This window comes from Hemiscyllium ocellatum, chromosome 3, assembly GCF_020745735.1.
Source record: "Hemiscyllium ocellatum isolate sHemOce1 chromosome 3, sHemOce1.pat.X.cur, whole genome shotgun sequence".
NCBI lineage: Eukaryota > Metazoa > Chordata > Chondrichthyes > Orectolobiformes > Hemiscylliidae > Hemiscyllium > Hemiscyllium ocellatum.
In genome coordinates this window covers 20,874,405-20,895,217 of record NC_083403.1, presented here as the reverse complement: position 1 = coordinate 20,895,217, position 20,813 = coordinate 20,874,405, and the positions used below count along the sequence as shown (strand labels likewise).

Genomic DNA, 20,813 nt, shown 5'->3' with positions numbered 1-20,813 from the left:
GACAAAAACTAAAAGTTAACTATTAACCATTTCCTTACAAAATCAACTTGAGCTTTTAAGTGCCTGAGATGAAATTTCCAGGGTATTTTCAAAAAAAAGATTGACAGTCTTGATTGCATCAATGAAAACTTGCCTGGTAGTAATAAAGACTGTGATGAGGATCTCAACAAAGTCGAGGTGGTGAAGGATGGGTTCGTGGGTTGCTTCAGAGAATGCTGCATTTCCCAGTTTTCCTGATTGTCTGCAGCTTAGTTACACAGTCATGTGGCACTGTTGCCTATATGTTGTTCAGCTGTATTATTCCATGAAGCACTCATGTCGTATTACCTGTATGAGTTTGTAGGTGGGCTTTCTGTTCAGTTCAAACAGATGGACAGACTTTGGATTGTCCTTTTGCTTCTTTTCCAGTTCCACCTGAGTTTTCATTCTCTCATTCCTTCTCGGTGCTTCATAAAATGCTCTGTAGTTCATGCTCCTGGGGAGATTATATTTGTAGGAATGTTTGTCATTGTGAGAGAAAGTGATGCCTGGATGTGGTAGGACTAACCCAGTTTTTATGTTGCTTAGGTCAATCGCAGACTGGCTGCGAGCCCCGGACACCCAGTACTTGTTGGACTTTGTGAAGCCAGAATTTCTTTTAATGCGGGTAAGTAATAAGACAGAAGCATATGAAATCTCTCTTTAAACATTAATCGAGCAGACTTTTCATTTGTTAGACTTTAAAGATTGTAAGTGACCAAAGCACTTAGCATAGATATGCAAAACTTGGCGGAGCATTGTATACAGATAAAGAATTGTGGAAATAGCAACCAATTTTTAAAAAAGATAGCTCATAAAGTATTACAAGAGAAAATTAGTGCTAATGCACTTGTCAAAAAGAATTTGCCTGTGTGGATTAGAAAGGAAAAGGTAAAGTCATTTCAGTCCCAGGGGACAATAGAGCTGTTCTTTCTTAACACACGCACAGAGAGAGAGAAAGAGAGAGACAACTGATGGTGAGTTTAACTGACGGTCACCATGCCTCAGGCAAGGGGAAAGGTTGAGAAGGTGGACCTTCATAGTAACCTCAACTGGTGTGGGAGTTGAACCTGCATTGTTGGCATCACTCTGCATCACAAACCAGCCAACTGAGTTCCTATGTTGTGTGGCTAATGCCAACTAAACACCCTTTAAAATTTGAGGTCTTGCATATTATAATCTAAGCACAATATTAATGATGCGATATTTATTAATTACTGCTAAAGAACATCTCTGGCTGTTGAAATTACATATTAGACATGTGGAATCTCATTCCTTTAATTTTTAATTGTAGTTGGAGATTTTTGGCAATCTCCAGTGACCAAGACATGGCTAGAAGGAGATCAAAACTGGGGACTAAATGTTCAGAGGCACTTAACTTTTTGAAAGGTTAGGCAGGAAGGAAGGGTTGGTAGGGTAGCTTTCTCAGTACCCAATGGAATAAATATGATCGCAAGAAATGATCAAGAATCAAATGATACAGGATCCTATATGAAGGAAGGTAAGGGTAACAAGAGGAAATAAACAACTGCGGAAGTATTCTATAGGACCCATAACAGTAGCTGCTTTGTAGGACAGAGAATAAATCAGTAGATGATAATAGCTTGTCAAAAAGGCAGTACGATCACCATGATGCCAATCTTCATGTAATTTAGTAAAATCAAATTAACAAAGGGTTTTATGAATGAATAACATTCATAAAATGTACTTCGTGAATGCATTCTTTGAGTGATTTTAGATCAGTTTCCTCAAGCCACATGTTATGGGGTCAACCAGGAATGTCAAATCTGGTGATGCGTAATGAAGTAGCTTTAGTAAACAGTCCCAAAGTAAAAGGCCATTCGGGAACTGTGACCATAACATGGCAGAATTTAGCATTACATTTGAGAGGGAGAAACGTGGTTTGGTAGCAAAGCTTGAATAAGGGTAATAACATACGGCAAAGGTGGCCAAAGTTTAGCAAAAGAGGCATTTGAGCAAAGGCAGGTATACAAAAAAAGTTTGTGGCTTACAGTGAAGTTATATCCCAGTGAGGAAGGAGGAATCTAAGATGGGGATAAACAGATCTGAGTTAATCAAAGAAATTAAGGATAATACCAAATTAAAAGAAAGAAAACGTACTGTGGGCCAAGATTAGTGGTAAGACAGAGGATTAGGAAAGATTTAAATGCCAACAAAAGATGACCAAAAGATGAGAGGAAAACAAACTATGCACATTAGCAAGTAACATGAAAATAGACGATACAGACTTGTTATAATATCTTAAAAAGAAAAGAGAGGTCTAAGTGAACATGGACTGCATTTGGAATATTGAGAGCAATTTTAGGCCCAATATCTAAGGAAATATGTACTGGCCTTGGAGGGGTCCAGTGGTGGTTGACAAGAATGAATCCAGGAGTTTGTCATAGGAGGAGCGCTTGAGGACTCTAGATCTGTACTTGATGGATTTTCGAAGGATGGAGGATTAAATCAAAAAACGAGAGGCCTGGATAGTGTGGATGTGGAGAAGATGTTTCTACTGGTCGGAGAAACTAAGACCTAAGAGCACAGCCTCTCAGTGAAGAGATGAGGAGCAATGTCTTCAGCCAGAGGGTGGTGAATCAGTGGAGCTCATTACTACTGAAGGCTATGGAGATCAAGACATAGAGTCATAGATTCATACAGCTTGGAAACAGACCCTTTGGTCCAACTTGCCTGTGCTGACCAGACTTCCCAAACTGATATAGTCCCATTTGCCAGCATTTGGCCCATATCCTTCTAAATCCTTATTCATATACCCATTCACGTGCCTTTCAAATATTTTAATTGTACCCACCTTCACAAGTCATTGGGTGAACTTAAAACAGATAGCTTCTGGATCAGTGAGGGCATTGTAACAATTGTATCTGAGTTTTTCGGGAAGCTAGGGAAGAGGTTGCTGAGGTATTTGTATCATGGATAGCCACAGGTGAGGTGCTGCAAGTCTGGGGATTGGCTAATGTAATGCCATTATTTAAGAGAAGTTGTAAGGAATTATCAAGGAACTATAGACCAGTGAGCTTCACATCAGTGGTGGGGAAGTTGTTGGGATTCTGAGGGGCAAGATTTACATTTGGAAAGGCAAGGACTGATCAGGATAGTCAACACAGCTTTGTAGGTGAGAAATCCAGTGAATATAATTGAGTTTATTTGAAGAAGTGACAAAGAAAATTGATGAAGGCAGAGTGATAGTCATTGTCTATCTGGATTTCAACAAGGTATTTCACCAGGTTCTGCATGGTAGACTGGTTAGAAAGGTTAGATTACATGGAATCCAGGAGGAGCTAGTCAATTGGATTCAAAATTGGCCTGTTTGTAGGAGATAGAGGGTGGTGCAGAGGATTGCTTTTCAGACTGAAGGCCTGTGACCAGTGGTGTGCCACAAGGATCAGTGCTGGGTCCACTAATTTTCATCATTTGTATAAATGATTTGGATATAATTAGTAAGTTTACCGATGACACCAACTTTGGTGGTGTAGTGGACAGTGAAGAAGGTTACCTCAGAGTACAACAGGATCTTGATCAGATGTACCAAGGAGTGACAGATGGAGTTTAATTTAGATAAATATGAGGTGTTTCATTTTGGTAAGACAAATCAGGCCAGGATTTATACACTTAATGGTAAGGTCCTGGGAGTGTTGCTGAACAAAGAGACCTTGGCATGCAGATTCATAGTTCTTTGAAAGTGGAGTTTTAGGTAGATAGGATAGTAAAAAAGGCCTTTGGTATGATTCCCTTTATTGATCAGTGCATTGAGTATCAGTATCAAAATGTCAGGTTGTGGTTGTACAGGGCGTTGATGAGGCCACTTTCAGAATACTGCATTCAAATCTGGTCTCTCTGCCATGGCAAGGATGGTGTTAAACTAGAAAGGGTTCAGAAAAGACTTACAAGGATGTTGCTGGGGCTGGAGGGTTCGAGATACAGGGAGAAATTGAATAGATTGGACTTCTTCCCTGGAGTGTCGGAGATTATGGGGTGACCTTATGGAGGTTTATAAAATCATGAAGGGCATTGATAGGGTGAATAGCCAAGCTCTCTTTCCCAACGTAGAAGTGACCAAAACTAGATGGCATAGATTTAAGATGAGAGGGGAAAGATTTACAAAGAACCTGAGGGGCAACTTGTTCACACAGAGGGTGGTGCATATATGGAACCAGCTGCCAGAGAAAGCGAGGGAGGCGAGTACATTTACAGCATTTAAAAGGTATTTGGGTGGGTTTGTGAATTGGAAAGGTTTAGAGGGATATGGACCAAATACTGGCAAATGGAACGAGATCAACTTAAGTTTTGCGGTTGGCATGGACAAGTTGATCCAAAGGGTCTGTTTCCCTGCTTTACAACTCTGTGACTCGAAGTGTTATGGAGAGACATCATGAGAATGGGTTTGAGAAACATAACAGCCATGATTGAATGGCAGAGAAGACTTGATTGGTCGAGTGGCCTGTTTCTGTTAAAATTAGAAGCAGCACATGTGAAGGGTCCAACACAATGGAGCCAGCAGCAGTGACTGAGTTTGTGGACTGTAGTAAACGACAGGTATGTGTTGTGAATCCTCTGTGTGGACAAAAACAACCGGTGGAGTAATGTACAATTTTACACTCCTTATATGTTGGAAGGTACTGGTGTTGAACTGGGGTGGACAAAGCTAAAAACATGCAGCATCAAGTTTATTTGAAAGCATTCGTCATGACACTAATCTTTTGTTATAAATTGTCCTATTTTCCTGCTCCACAGCTGCCAGATGAAGGAGCAGTGTTCTGAAAGCTAGTGCTTCCAAATAAATGTTCTCCTTACAGGTAGTTCTCCTATAATGTAGTAGTTGTGTTCTAATGCAACTTGGTGCAATATAAGTAATTGGGTCTCTGGGCAAAACAGGGTTGGGGGTTGTGAGAAACAGAACTCACTCACAAATCAGCCTGAGACAAAGCCTTGGAAACAAGAACAATTTATTACAGCCTTGCAAGTACCGGATGCTTCTGCAATCAAGCAGAAATGCGCGCGAAAACAGAGCATGTTAGCATTCTTCTTCAGTTTACAAGTTGCGGAATCACGCCTCCCTCTTCCCATCCTATCATAAGCCGATTACCTCACTTGTTTTTTTCCCCCAGTTATTTTCTTACCTGGCCATCCTGCTGTCCTTGTATGTCTGCATTCTTTATTCCTTGTTTGGTACAGCTTGTTCTTTTATCCAGTTTCTCTCATACTATAAGCTTTATTGTGAAATGCCCCTGCTGCTGCTTTTTGTGGTCAACTACAACACTTTAAAGTTATTTCCTAGCTTAAGACTATTTTCTTTAAAAGACTCTCTATACTCTTGTAGCTACATGCTACAAGAATTCCGTGACCGTCTGTATAATGTCCCACCCCCGCAACACCCCACCTGCAGAAACTACATTTCTAACCTCCCACAATTCCCCCTTTTTTAAAAAAAAACTGTTGTTTCTGCACTTATTCAGTCTCATTTAATCCATTTTCTTATGTTCTGCCCTCTTACGCCTTTTGGCAATGAGGTTCACAGTCTTACATTTTACATTGTGTTGTTCGTCCTTCGAACTCTAGAAGCATTCTTTGACTTCCTCTTTGTTGCATATCACCTGCTGATTGTAAAAGGGTCTGATGACTTATTTGGGTTCCTTCCCCAAGGGATGTCATCAGTCGGCTCATTACTCATTTTAGGACATTGGACCCTTCCACCAGACCCACTAATATCATTAATCCATAGATAGCTAGATTGACTAACCACTTTCCCCAACCAGTCAATTCCCAATTCCCCCATTCCCATCCTTTTTCGTTCCAGTACCGATTACCGGCCTCCCTTATCTTGGCGATTTTGTCTCGCACATGTTTGGAGATATCAGTAATGTTAGAGGAGATCTCAGGTATGTACGTACAACATTCCTCTTCATTTACTGCACAAGTGCCACCCTTCACTGTTAGGATGGCTCTGGACTAAATTCTGTTCTGAAGAGTCGTTAGCCTAGTGGCAATCATTTTGGTCGTTATGGCTGCTACTTGGGATTGGGTTTCGGCCAACGCATCAGCAGTATTGTTGGCCAACTCTTCCAGGGAAGCCGCCAACTTTTGTATTTCTACTCCTGCTCGAGCGGTCCCATACATAGGTATCAAAATCCAGAGGAGGCGATCTCCTTCAGTTACTTTCTGGGTTACTCGCCTTCCTCCCTGTTTATTCCGAGATATTTTGGGGGCTCTCTAACGGCCTCAAGTGGAGAATTATATCGGCGAGGTAGCAGCAGCCACTCCAGCCTTTCTGACTTTGAGGCAGTGTTTGATCAACATCATAACATGCATGCATTCCTATACATTCAGTCACGCGAATATATTTCTCTCCCGGAATAAATGGATAGGCCTTCAGGCCGCATACTCAATATGTTCCATTTAATAATGGGGAATGGTAGTGGCAGTACACAAGATGATTTTCCTAATCGGAAGGGTGCGGTATCATTCTGATTACAGAAACAAGTGGTATTTACTGCTCCTTTTGGTGGGGGTGGGGGGAGAAATTCTAAGGCCATCGATAGTACCCAGAGTTTTCAGGGCTGGTCGAGGGAACCATCCCGCAAAGTTATAATTACCCCTTTCAAATCTCCAAGTTGTATCATTTGAGCCCGAATCAGATTGTTACATCCTACACTTCTTTGCTAAGTGGTATTACCGTGAGAGGAATTCCAGACTCCCCATCTCTGCACATACCCAACAGTCGGTATGCCACTTTAGTTTAGCATAATTCTGACATAAAGTGGTAAGATGATTTTTCTCACCCCCCTTGGCAGCTAGCGCCAATGTTATCGTGACAACATGAAGCTGACCATTCATTTCAGCTCACAGCCCTATCTGTCTATTCCCTAACCCTTTAAATACCAGGGAGGACTGAGTCCATGCAACAATTACAATTGTTTTGGGATACAGTTTTTTTACACAATGCTTAATAGTCTCTTATCTCAGTCCTTTTTTTTTGCTCAGCTTGACTTTCAGAGGGTTGTCTGTAGGATCAGCTTGCCACTCTGCCGAAGGGGAAGAAGCGTCCACGGGGCCTTTAACACGATTGTGATGACTCCACCCTTTTTCAGCAGTTCGGATGGCTGTTTCAGTAGTCAGGAGGGTTAGGAACGGTCCCTCCCAGCTTGGGTGCAGTTTGGTATCTTTCCAGGTTTTGATCAGGACCCAATCACCCAGTTGTATTCGATGTACGGCGAACTCACGTGGAGGTGTCTGGGTCAACAGACCCTTCTTCCTAAGGACAGACAAAGAAGAGCCGAGCGCCACAATATAGTTCTTTAAAAACTTACCATTGTACTCGACAGTTGGTAATTGTCCTGTCACTCCCTCATCATTTCCTCCAATTAGACTTGGCTCAAAAATAGGCACCAAGAATTCTTCACCTTTTACTCCGGAAACCTTAAGATACTCCTTAGTCAATTTAACACCGGTAGGTCTAAAACTTAGGGATGACTGTGCTGCTCCCGTGTCCACCAAAAATACTGCCTCCTCCCCTTCAGGTCCCACCTTTAAATTTATCAAGGTTTCTGGTCGGTCTCAGGAGGAAGGAACCCCTGACTCCCCTAATCTTCATCTAAGGCCATTAGAGAAACGTTTCCCCTTTCTCGTGCTAATTCCGGGCATTCCCGTTTAAAATGCCCCACTTTCCCGCAATGGTAACACCCTGCCTGTTGCCTCCTTTCCCGGGTGTCCGACCTTTGTCTTTCATGTCCTCCCCTACCCTTCCTGTTATCCCTTGATCCCAGTCTCCTTTTTGTTATTTCTTCTACTGCCGCCACCATCATTTTGGCTTTCTGTTTCTGCTTCTCATCTTCCCTTTTCACATACACTTCTGTGCCTCACATAACAGTTCTTCCAACTGTCTTTTACTCCATCCATCTAATTTCTGTAATTTCTTTTGTATGTCCGGCCATGATTTAGTTACAAACTGGACCTTTAAGAGTCCCTGTGCTATCGGATTATCGGGATCCATTCCTGAATACTTCCTTGTGACCTCCTTGAGCCTTTTAAGAAATGCAGAAGGGGTTTCATCCTTCTCTTGTCATACTTGAAAGGCCTTAACAAAGTTTTATGATCTCAGTGCCGCCTCTTTATTTCCTAATGTTACCATTTCTCTTAGATCCCGCATTGACTCCCTATCTTCTCTGTCATTATTCTCCCAATGAGGGTCAACATTTGGGAATTTCTGTTCTGCTGGGGCCCCTTCTTCCTCAACTGGGTGCTGCTTTTCCCATTCCTATAAAGCCGCTCTTCTAATCATACCTCGTTCTTCCCCTGAAAATAACGTTCCTAAAATTGCCATCAGTTCTCCCCAGGTATATAAATTAGGCCCTAGGAATTGGTCTAATTGTTCGGCTAGTCCGACCGGATCCTCTATTAAACTTTTCATTTCCTTTTTAAAGACCCTAACTTCACTGCTGGTTAAGGGAGCGTTTCTATATCTGATTGTATCTTCCCCAATCGCAACCTATCGTAAGGGACATAATTTTATATTTTCCATGATCTCTGCCCCTCCTTTATGTCTGGTGGCTCGAGTGATTCTGAGCCCCCTAGGTTCTGCATCTTTCAGTTCAGAGTTCGTTCCTTTTTCTGTGTCTGGACTCGGTTCTACTTCGGGAGCTGTAGGCTCGTTCCGGGGAGTAGTATATGGGGGCGGCAAACACGTTAAGGGATCTCACTGTGGCTTCCCTTGTTCATTCTTTTTCTGCTCTTTCCCTGATTCCTCCGTATTCATGGGTCATAATTTTACTCCCGCGCTCCCTATCCAACAAGCCGCACAATCGGACTCTTTTTGACTGTACGGTTCTTTTCGATTGACATACATATTAAGATCTTGACACAGCCAATCCTCATCAGATCCATATTTGGGCCAAAAAAATACCAGGCATCTTAATACTTTCTCTAGTCCAAACGAAACAGCAATAGTTTTTCATTGTAGCCATATCTTTCTCCCGCGTCCGGGAGTTGTGTTCCCAATTACCCAACATTTTCCCCAAAGGATTGTCGGGCAGGAAAAAACCCCCTTTAATGTTATTTGCAGATCGATCGTTACACAGGCAACTCCCCTTGTTCCCCATTATTGCACATTTAATTAATCTGGCCAATTATATACTTTTTGAGACCTCAACTGTTCTCCATAAATCACTTTTATGTAAGAATAAAAGGTTAGTTAGAAACTGATAGTAAGGCAGTCATGACCTGTAAAAAGAACAGGAGTTAACATTTTATTTCATAATCTGTAAAATCCTTAACCTTAAAAGAAATCATGTTAAGTTTCCATAATAAAAATCAGATTCAAAACAGTCCTGGAACTCAAGCTCCAGGGAATAAAACGCAAACATTCAATCACCAACAAACAAATGTGCATTTAAAACTGAATCAAAAAGGGTTAAACTTTCTACTAGCTGTAGAGCTCTTCTCTCTCTCTCTCTCTCACTCTCACTCTCTCTCTCACACACACACACTGTGTCTCATAGACACTTTGAGCTTCCTCTAGCTTTTGAATATTTTTCTGGACGTCTGGCCATAAGTTAGTTACGAAGTGCACCTTCAGTAGCCCTTCAGCTACTAGCCCTTCTGACACGGCTGTTTTCCATTTACATGTGCTTTATTTTATATATCGCCAATTCCCCCTACTTTTGTACGTCCCGACCACCAAGGCAATACTTAAAGGTCTCTTTTCTTACCTTGGTCTGTGCACAGAGGTACCTGGTCATTTCGATGCGCCCGTCCCACGGCAATTTCTGCAGCAAATACCGCTGTCCCCGGTCGCCCGGATATATCCTTTAAGACCTGTCCCTACCAGGTCTTGTGCACAATAGTTGCCCGACCGAACCCGCCACGTCTGCCCGCCTTGTTTCCAGGGTCTCCCAGTCCGGATCATACTCGCCTAAACTGCGAATGACAAGCACCTCCCACAGGGGTGAACCACAAAATCAATAAAAATCAGTAAAAATCAAAACAAAAATAGTTAGCCTAACAAATGATAGCATAGTCTAACTAAACCTTTAAATCATGTATTTTAATGTAAACTTAACACTTGAATACTAAGGTTACTGACGACAACACTGTACCTTTCATGAAATTCTTCACCAGAAAGCATACAGGCTGACCACGTGATGCTGATGGGAGAAAGTGAGGACTGCAGATGCTGGAGATCAGAGCTGAAAATGTGTTGTTGGAAAAGCGCAGCAGGTCAGGCAGCATCCAAGGAACAGGAGATTCGACGTTTCGGGCATGAGCCCTTCTTCAGGCAAATAGGACTAGATTAGGTTGGGATATGTGGTCAGCATGGATGAGTTGGACCGAAAGGTCTGTTTACGTGCTGTTCATCTCTTTGACTCTATAATTAAAATCTTTACAGTGTGGAAACGGGTCATTTGGTTCAAGTCCACACTGACACTCTGAAGAGTAACCCACCCAGACCCATTCCCCTGCACCGATTACTCTAGTCCTCCCCTACCTAATGCACCAAACCTGCACATCTTTGGACTGTGGAAGGAAACCGAAGCACCAGGAGAAAACCCAAGCAGACCCAGGGAGAATGTGCAAACTCCACACAGTCAGTCGCCCAAGTCTGGAATTGAACCCAGGTTGCTGGTGCTGTGAGGCACTGAGCCACTGTGCCACCTCAGTCAGGTTCCTGATGAAGAGATAATGCTCAAAACATCGACTCTCCTGTCTTTGGTTGCTGCCTGACCGTCTGTGCTTTTCCAGTACCACACTCTTCAAATCTGATCTCCAGCATCAGCATTTCTCACTTTCTGCTTATCACCAAGTTTTGCAGGGGTCACAATAGTAAGTCGGGAGGCAAGTCATGAGGGTGACACATAGTATCCATAAAAGGATAGAAAGAGATTGAATGGATGGACAACTTGGAAGGTGGGATATAATTTTGGAAAATGTAGGTTAGTGCACTTTGGCAGGAAGAATAAAAGAGCCATAACTCTGATTGACAGTGCAGACACGGAGACTCAAATGTACTACTTCTCCTGTGTCATAAGTCTTTGTTTAAAGAATTTGTTAATGGGATATGGGCTTTCTAGAATGTAGGGAACAATATTAAAAGTTGTCCTACGTGCCCTTCTTCTCTTTATACAGTTGTTAACAGTTTGCAGTTTCAACAACTTGACCAGCACAAACTGTGAAGCCTAAGTATGCAAGGTTAAGTCTGACTAATGGCAGTCATTCCGGCCCTCACATCATCGCTGATGCCACACGCTCAGTGACTTCCGCCACCCCCACTGCTGTGGTCACCCCCATCAGTGCCACTCACCTGCATTCTGCTGACACGCCCCCCACAGACCCCACTGTCACTAGCCTCACCCCCCAGAACCCCGAGGGGAACACTACCCCTGCTCATGACTCTACCCCATTCCCCCCACCATCACATCCACTCCAGTTACAGGTTCCACCCCCACACCAGATCCCAGCTCCCAGCCCTGCTGAGTTTTCACCATCCCTCCAGACCTCCCCCTCACTGAGGACGAACGATCAGTCCTCAGCAAAGGACTCACCTTCATCCCCCTCCGTCCACGCATCAATGAATTTAATACACGCCGTGACGTTGAACAGTTCTCCCGTCACCTCCACCTCCGAGCTTACTTTCACAATCAGGATTCCCGCCCACCCTCCGAGGATCCCTTCGCCCACCTCCAACACACTGCATCCACCTGGACACCCCGCGCTGGCCTATTAACCACCCTCGACCTCTTCATTTCCAAGTGCCATCGGGACATTAACCTGTCAACCCATCTACTCCCCTCTTCCCACCCCCACCCCCAACCTCTCACCCTCACAATGCGCAGCCCTCCAATCCTAATCTCACCATCAAGCCAGCGGATAAAAGGGGTGCAGTGATAGTCTGATGCACTGACCTCTATGCCGCTGAAGCCAAACGCCAATTCGAGGACACCTCTTCCTACTTCCCCCTCGACCATGACCCCACCCCCTATTACCAAACCGTCATCTCCCAGACTATACAGAATCTCATCACCTCAGGAGTTCTCCCACCCAGAGCTTCCAACCTTATAGTCCGGGAACCCTGCACTGCCCGGTTCTACCTCCTTCCCAAGATCCACAAGCCTGACCCATTGTCTCAGCCTGCTCCTGCCCCACTGAACTCCTCTCTACCTACCTCGACACTGTCCTATCCCACCTAGTCCAGGAACTCCCCACATACGTTCGAGACACCACCCATGCCCTCCTCCACCTCCAAGACTTCCGTTTCCCCGTCCCCCAACGCCTCATCTTCACCATGGATATCCATTCCCTCTACACCTCCATCCGCCATCACCAAGGCCTCCAAGCCCTCCGTTTTTTTCCTCTCCCTACATCCTAACAGTACCCTTCCACCAACACTCTCATTCATTTGGCCGAACTGGTCCTCACCCTAAACAATTTCTCCTTCGAATCCTCCCACTTCCTCCAGACCAAAGGGGTAGCCATGGGCACACATATGGGCCCCAGCTATGCCTGTCTCTTTGTTGGCTACATAGAACAGTTGATCTTCCGTAATTACACCGGCACCACTCTTCCTCCGCTACTTTGATGACTGCATTGGCGCCACCTCGTGCTCCCGCGAGGAGGTTGAGCAATTCATCAACTTCACCAACACATTCCACCCTGACCTGGACTATCTCTGACACCTCCCTCCCCTTTCTGGACCTCTCCATCAATGACGACCGACTTGACACTGACAATTTTTACAAACCCACTGACTCCCACAGCTACCTGGATTACACCTCTTCCCACCCTACCTCTTGCAAAAATGCCATTCCATATTCCCAATTCCTCCGCCTCCACCGTATCTGCTCCCAGGAGGGCCAGTTCCACCACAGAACACACCAGATGGCCTCCTTCTTTAGAGACCGCAATTTGCCTTCCCACATGGTTAAAGATGCCTTCCAACGCATCTCGTCCACATCCCGCATCTCCGCTCTCAGACCCAACCCCTCCAACCGTAACAAGGACAGAATGCCCCTGTGCTCACCTTCCAGCCTACCAACCTTCGCATAAACCAAATCTTCTGTCGACATTTCCGCCACCTCCAAAAAGACCCCACCACCAGGGATATATTTCCCTCCCAACCCTTTCCGCCTTCCGCAAAGACCGTTCCCTCCGTGACTACCTGGTCAGGTCCACGCCTGCCCTAAAACCCACCCTACCATCCTGGCACCTTCCCTTGCCACCGCAGGAACTGTAAAACCTGCGCCCACACCTTCTACCCCACCTCTATCCAAGGCCCTATCCACATCCATCAAAGTTTTACCTGCACATCCACTAATATCATTTATTGTATCCGTTGCTCCCGATGCGGTCTCCTCTACACTGGGGAGACTGGGCACCTCCTAGCAGAGCGCTTTAGGGAACATCTCTGGGACACCCGCACCAATCAACCACACCGCCCAACATTTCAATTCCCCCTCCCACTCTGCCGAGGACATGGAGGCCCTGGGCCTCCTTCACCGCCGCTCCCTCACCACCAGACGCCTGGAGGAAGAACGCCTCATCTTCCACCTCGGAATACTTCAACCCCAGGGCATCAATGTGGACTTCAACAATTTCCTTATTTCCCCTTCTCCCACCTCACCCTAGTTCCAAACTTCCAGCTCAGCACTGTCCCCATGACTTGTCTGGACTTGTGCTACCTGCCTATCTCCTTTTCCACCTATCCACTCCTCCCTGACGTATCACCTTCATCCCCTCCCCCACTCACCTACTGTACTCTATGCTACTTTCTCCCCACTCCCACCCTCCTCTAGCTTATCTCTCCACGCTTCAGGCTCTCTGCCTTTATTCCTGATGAAGGGCTTTTGCCCGAAACATCGATGATGCTGCCTGAACTGCTGTGCTCTTCCAGCACCACTAATCTAGAAGTCAATTATTACATGCCCTGCAAAGCTGGGGTCTTTAGGTTTTAAGTGAACTCTTACTGACCTCTTGCTTTTAATATCACCTGCCTCTGAAGGAAAGAACCTGGAACGCAACCAGTTTTTTTCTCCAACCTCATCCAACAGTGATGCTGTCTATAATGTACCTCCAGGTCTCCCTGATCCCCTCAATGTTAGCAGGTTTTTTTGCAGCTTCCTTTGATGTTCTAAAGAAATAACCACACCTCCTATTTTGATATGAGCTGCAGATTTTCACACCACTTCCTCTAGGCCTATATCCAAATAACTGAGATCTGTAGAGAGCAAAAGTGGCCCATAAGTGAACTCTGTAGAACGACACTATCTAGATTCAGCCACTTTGGGGGGAGGGGAGGGGGAATAAAATTTCTCTTATTTTTTTACTTCCCTATTTATTTTTAACAAAGTTTGCTATCTTTCCTAGTTCCTTCTCCTTAATCTTCTCAAGACATGCTCTGATAAGATGCTACATGGCCGATTACTAAAGTCTATATACATACTGCGTCTACCAGATTGCCTGTGTAATCCTATCCATGACCACATCAACATGGTGAAGTGACAGAAGGCATTGTACACATGTTGCCAGACCAACTCCATATAGAAACTCTTAAGACAAGTGACCAAAACTTTAGTCAAGCGGGTCCATTTTAAGGCCTTTAGGAGATGGAGATAAACTTGTGCAAAGCTACTTCTGCCAACAAATAATTAGTGTTGAGTGTGTTGGGTACCTGTACATTGCACAGAAATGTCCTTCTGTTTACTTATGTGTGTTATGTTTCTGATTCTTTCCTCAGACTCTGGCAAGGGGATTGATTATGTGGGATGAAATAAAACCCAACCCAACATGGATTAATAGCAACATACCGCCTGTAAGTACTTTTTCCCATTCAGCTGCCTTCCTTTTTCCCTTAATCTGCGCCTTTTTCAGGGCTTCAGTTCCTTCTTTCATCACGTGCAGCCAGCAAAGGTTTCTTCAAAAACGATGCTGCAAAACCAAATCTGAAGCTCTTGCTCCGAAATGCCGATGGGAAATTAAAGCCTCTTCGGGATGTCTGCAAATGCAGACGCCACGAATTGATCTGTGTATTGCTGCCTCAGAGTCACACAAGATGCAGCCTCCTCTCCAAGAAACCCCAAAGGAGAAGCCAATGCAAGGATGTAGCACTGATGTGGAGGGCAGGGTAAATTGGTGTGTGACACTTTTGTCACCTGCTAAACACTGTCAGAGCCCTGGAATAATAACAAAGGTGGGAGGAGAAAATGAGTTTAAAATTCCTATTCTGGTTACTTTTGACCTTTGATGCAATATACTAGCCAGTCTGCTGATGTAACACAAGCCGCTGCAGTCCAGGTTGTTTCTTAACATGGGAAATAACTTTTCTTTAAAAGACATTATATGGTTTCAATTTATTAGTGAAATGGCACCCACTACTTTTCCATTTGAGTATGCTGGTGTGTCAGATGCGCCTGCAGGTTTGTAAGCCCTAGAAATGTGGGAAGATGTAACCTATTTGCACTTGGTTTTACACCAGCCAGGGAGTTACACTGTTGAGTGTTGCATTGTGGCAACCGTCAAACAGTGATGTTCCAAATACGTACTTCCAACGAAATGCTTTTCTTCCACTGTCACACAGCTTTCAATGGGTGTTGCTGAGGTTTGAAATGACTGCCCTTGGGCAGTTGGGTGGCATGTTTGTACACACATTAATGGGTTTGCCTGGGGAGTTTCCTGGCTGTTCAATGTCTGATTGAGGTTCTGCAGCGCTCATTACATAACAGTTGTGTTGATCCTAGTGGGGGCAAGTAACCAGTTAGCAAAGGTAGCGAAATGCAAAATCTGGAAGTCTTGATTGCTGTTTCCACTGGGGCTTAGGAAGTTGAATGAGGCAGGGAGCAAGACTCAGAGACAAAGTAGATTTGGCAATTCATCCAAGGACAAATTCAGTGAAGCAAGGTTTTTACAAGTCAGGTGCCTCAGACAACTCCTGAATTTGCAGTGCAGAAATGGAAATCAGAAACAAATCATGAGAACCAAGGAAACCAATACATTACATGCATGAGTGCATTGCAGAAACGTGGATCCAGATTTTGTGATCACTGTAGAATGAATGGCAGCAACTGTCATTGCACATAAAATGTTCCTGCAGGTTTGCTGTGAGCTTATTTTCTCATGCTGGCAGTGAGTAAAAATCAGTTTGTGTGTTTCCCTTGACAGGGACCTGGAGTCTTTGTTAACAGGACAAGCAACAGTGCATCTAATTAGCCAAATAGATTTGATAATTCTGAAGGAGCAGCCTGAACTGTGAATTGTTGGTTAGAAAATTTAATTAAATCCAACTTCTAGAGAAAGGGAAATAGAGGAGTGTAGAAGGTGAAAAGAAAAAGTTGAAGCAATTTTTTAAAAATTCAATACGTTTTTCTTTTCAATTTCCACAATAGTTAATATCAGTATGAATGAAACTTTGCACTTGTAAATTTTCAGAGAGTGGAGTTTGGTCAAGCCTTATCATGCCATTAAAAGTCCACTTGCACCAAAATAAACTTAGTTTTTTTCTAATGTGTTGAGCGAGTAAATATAGAAACTTTGCATGTTCTGTGTGTTTAAACGGTGAGTCTTTTGACAAAGATTCAATGTTATGAAGTGTAAAGGAACAAGGCATCTAAGGCAGCAAGCTCCTAATTACTGAGTATGTCTGGTCGCCAAACATTACTGGCCTTATCATGTTTAAGAACTGCGAGCATGTTCGCTTCAGTTATTTTTACCACAAAATCGGAGCAAGTGTCATGAAAAAAAGCAATTTGTTAATAACCTGAAACTTGTGCAAAATGTGAAATCTGGAATCTGAGCTAAAAGTGGGAAAACCTGGGGAAACACAATGTATCAGGCAGTAACTGGAGAGGAAAACTGAGTTCTCATTCACATTGATGACCTTCAAAACAAATCAGTCAGTTGATTAATATTTATTTCATCTGATGTAGTTCTTATGTTCTGCATCTAACTTATATTGGGACCTCCAGCGATCGAGAGCAGCACAGGTTCTACAGCATTTGCTAGAAGGAGCCTGCATTATTGGCCAACAAATTGCTTCATTTTGTAATCTTATAACTTGCAATATACAGTAGCATGCATAAATAGATTTATTACAGTTGAAGTATGTCATCAACTTCGTTAGAATAACAACCTTGTGGTTCAATTTACAATATTAAACACAAACGTTTGAATAGTCATCCAGTAAGTGATGACGGATGACACTTTTCTAATATTGCCTTCTAAACGGAAGATTTCCTTAATGACATAAACTGTGACTGTGCTTTTGCAGTGTGCAGTAGTGGGTTTCATCAATTGTCAGTTAAAATAAATGTTCTCACTATTAGTTGGGCATGAGCTGAGACAATGTTTCTCTTGTCATCTCATTATTGAGACTCAGTTGCATTCTTCCTCATTCAGTATGTTTGTCTGAACGTTAATCCTGTGTTCAGTATGCTTCATTGACTACCTTTTCACTAAATTAGTCAAAACATCTCAAATTTTGTTGTGACTATCATCGATGGCTTATCATATTTTGAAATAAATGTCAAGTATTTGCAACCTTCAGTTGCCTTTGGTGTCTCCCTAGTTGTTCCCAACTTCTGTGGAATGCCTTGCCATCTTTTACAACCTTAAATAAGCCTTTCAATGCAAGTTCTTTATTTATTACTCAGATGTCTGGCTTTGACCTCATTATTCACAGAAATGTGACAAAAGAAATACATTACATTGTTGCATCAGTGTTTAACATCCTTCCGTTGGTGAATGGTGTCCCAAGAAGCTAATGTAGATTTTGTGCACCTTGTCAATACCATCTTTATGGTTTTGACCGGATATCTGGCCCATCTATCCTATACCACATGGTGCCACTTGTTTACCATCCCAGTCCCTATTGCCCACCATTCACTACCAACTCTGCCAAGCCTCAAAATTAAATTATGTCAACTTTCTGGAGTTTGATCCCACTCCTCCCACACTGTGACCACCTCCAAAGCTGTAGCTACATCTGAAATCTTCATTACTCTGGCTGAGTCGACCGTGCTTTAATTCCCTTTCACATTCACATTCCCTCCATGACTAGCAGCAGTACTTAAGAGGTTCCACTTGCTGTGATTGTTTCATTAGACACATATAACTTTCTGCCTCCTCCTTTATTTGAATTTCTATCTTAAAGCCCCTTCTTTTTGGGGTGGCATCCATTTTGTTTACAGTGCTGAAATGCTTTGCAGCTTCCTCTGGTGTTCTAAAGAATTAGAGCTGAAAATGTGTTGCTGGTTAAAGCACAGCAGGTCAGGCAGCATCCAAGGAACAGGAAATTCGCCGTTTTGGGCCAGAGCCCTTCATCAGGGATGAGGAGAGTGTGCCAGGCAGGCTAAGATAAAAGGTAGGGAGGAGGGACTTGGGGGAGAGGCGATGGAGATGTGATAGGTGGAAGGAGGTCAAGGTGAGGGTGATAGGCCGGAGTGGGGTGGGGGCGGAGAGGTCAGGAAGAAAATTGCAGGTTAGGAGGGCAATGCTGAGTTCGAGGGAATCGACTGAGACATGGTGGGGGGAGGGGACATGAGGAAACTGGAGAAATTTGAGAACGTGGCTGAAGTGCTTCTGTGCAGAGGAGATGACCTGGGGGGTGCAGTGAGAGAGAGACTCACTGAAATCCTTGTAGAGGGAGGAAGAGAGCTTCTTCAAGGAAGGCATCCTTGCAAGAGGATTCGCAGTAGGTTAAAATCTTTGAGTAAAAAGTGAGGTCTGCAGATGCTGGAGATCAGAGCTGAAAATGTGTTACTGGTTAAAGCACAGCAGGTCAGGCAGCATCCAAGGAACAGGAAATTCGACGTTTCAGGCATAAGCCCTTCATCAGGAATGAGGAGAGTGTGCCAGGCAGGCTAAGATAAAAGATAGGGAGGAAGGACTTCGGGGAGGGGCGATGGAGATGTGATATGTGGAAGGAGGTCAAGGTGAGGGTGACCTTGTCTCAGTCGATTCCCTCGAACTCAGCACCGCCCTCCTAACCTGCAATCTTCTTCCTGACCTCTCCGCCCCCACCCCACTCCGGCCTATCACCCTCACCTTGACCTCCTTCCACCTATCACATTTCCATCGCCCCTCCCCCAAGTCCCTCCTCACTACCTTTTATCTTAGCCTGCCTGGCACACTCTCCTCATTCCTGATGAAGGGCTCTGGCCCGAAACGTCGAATTTCCTGTTCCTTGGATGCTGCCTGACCTGCTGTGCTTTAACCAGCAACACATTTTCAACTCTGATCTCCAGCATCTGCAGATCTCACTGTTCTAAAGAATTAGCAATACTTCCATTGATAATGGACTAGATGGACCAATTGACCACTACCTGTGCCCCAGTGACTCTACGTCTGCATCTAACTCTGTTTATTATTGATGACAGTGTATGTTATGCTGGATGCAGTGTTCAGTAGATTACCACCTCGCTCAGAAGTTATCCAGCTATTCTCTCCAAAGGTAGAAAGCTGTTGAGCTGCCACAGGATCTTCTAAATTGGATGATCCCCAAAACAACCAAAATATTCTCTTGACATGCTGATTGCAAACTGCACCTTGCTTTCATATGTTGATGGTGAAATGAGATCAGGAAGTTTAAAGTTTTATGGTGCTTTAGCTCACTAAAACTGCTGATATGTCTTTCTAACTTCATTAAAAATAAACTAGAAGATCTGTAGATTATCCCCAGGGATCAAGAACACTGCCCATCAATCACAAGTGCTTTGTTTTTGTGAAAAGAATCCGCAATGCAAGTTTTTCACCATTGTCATTGCTACTTGCTGCTCCATCAATGTTGTCTGTGCCTTTTTCAAAGTTGTAAATTGTGGAATTATCTCTCTCTCCCTCTCTTTGTTCTCCTTATGTTACTCCTTAAGACCCTCTTTGTAGGTGAGCTTTTGATTACCTGCCTTTGTGTGGCCCCTTGAATACCTTCAAGGAGAAAGTGAGCTCTGCAGATGCTGGAGATCAGAGCTGAAAATGTGTTGCTGGAAAAGCGCAGCAGGTCATGCAGCATCCAAGGAACAGGAAATTCGATGTTTCGGGCATAAGTTCCTGATGAAGAGCTTGTGCCCGAAACGTCGAATTTCCTGTTCCTTGGATGCTGCCTGACCTGCTGCACTTTTCCAGCAACACATTTTCAGCTCACCCTTGAATACCTTGCCTATAAAATGTGATGGGACTAAAGGTGTTCTATAAATGCAAGTGGTCATTTTCCATGGCTCTGTAGAACGCATGATCAGACTAAACTAAGTTAGAGTCACTGTCACAGCCCCTTTCTGGTGTTGGCTGCCCATGCATTCCATATCAAGTGCTCAGTGCCGTGGCTAGTAGATTTTCTCATCCCGAGGAGGAAACAGCATTAGGAATGCCATGGTCTTGCACATTTCCATTGTGTTATGTATCCGCATCAATAACAGGACACTGTAGATTGTAAATCCCTTCACATAACTGGGCTCCACAATTACCTGATTTACAATTGTCCTGAAGAAGGGCTCATGCCGAAATGTCGACTCTCCTGCTCCTTGGATGCTGCCTGACCTGCTGCGCTTTTCCAGCAGCACAATTTCACCTCCACAATTACCAGCAAACTGTCACTTGATGTTGCTGCTATGTCATGTCCAAACTCAATAAAGAGAGTCTGGAGCAATAGCAATTTAACTGAGCACACCAAATTGAGAGTCAATCACACCTACCTCCTCTTCTCTACAGTAGTGACACCAGGACAATGCACACTCGCCAGGAGATAAGCCTGAACAGTTTCCTAAATTGTGGCTATAAGAGCAACTCAGAGGCTGTGAATTCTG

The 20,813-nt window shown here is 44.0% G+C and overlaps 1 protein-coding gene across 3 annotated transcripts in view; it reads left to right on the top strand.

The window, feature by feature from the left end:
• anapc1 (anaphase promoting complex subunit 1) overlaps window positions 1–20,813 on the top strand; it is a 221,014-nt gene that overhangs the window by 114,498 nt on the left and 85,703 nt on the right. For all 3 annotated transcript variants that reach the window (XM_060848972.1, XM_060848952.1, XM_060848962.1), the window contains exons 33-34: window positions 568–646; window positions 14,762–14,836. In XM_060848972.1, coding sequence (XP_060704955.1) covers window positions 568–646; window positions 14,762–14,836 — 154 coding nt within the window. The remainder of the gene's footprint in view (window positions 1–567; window positions 647–14,761; window positions 14,837–20,813) is intronic.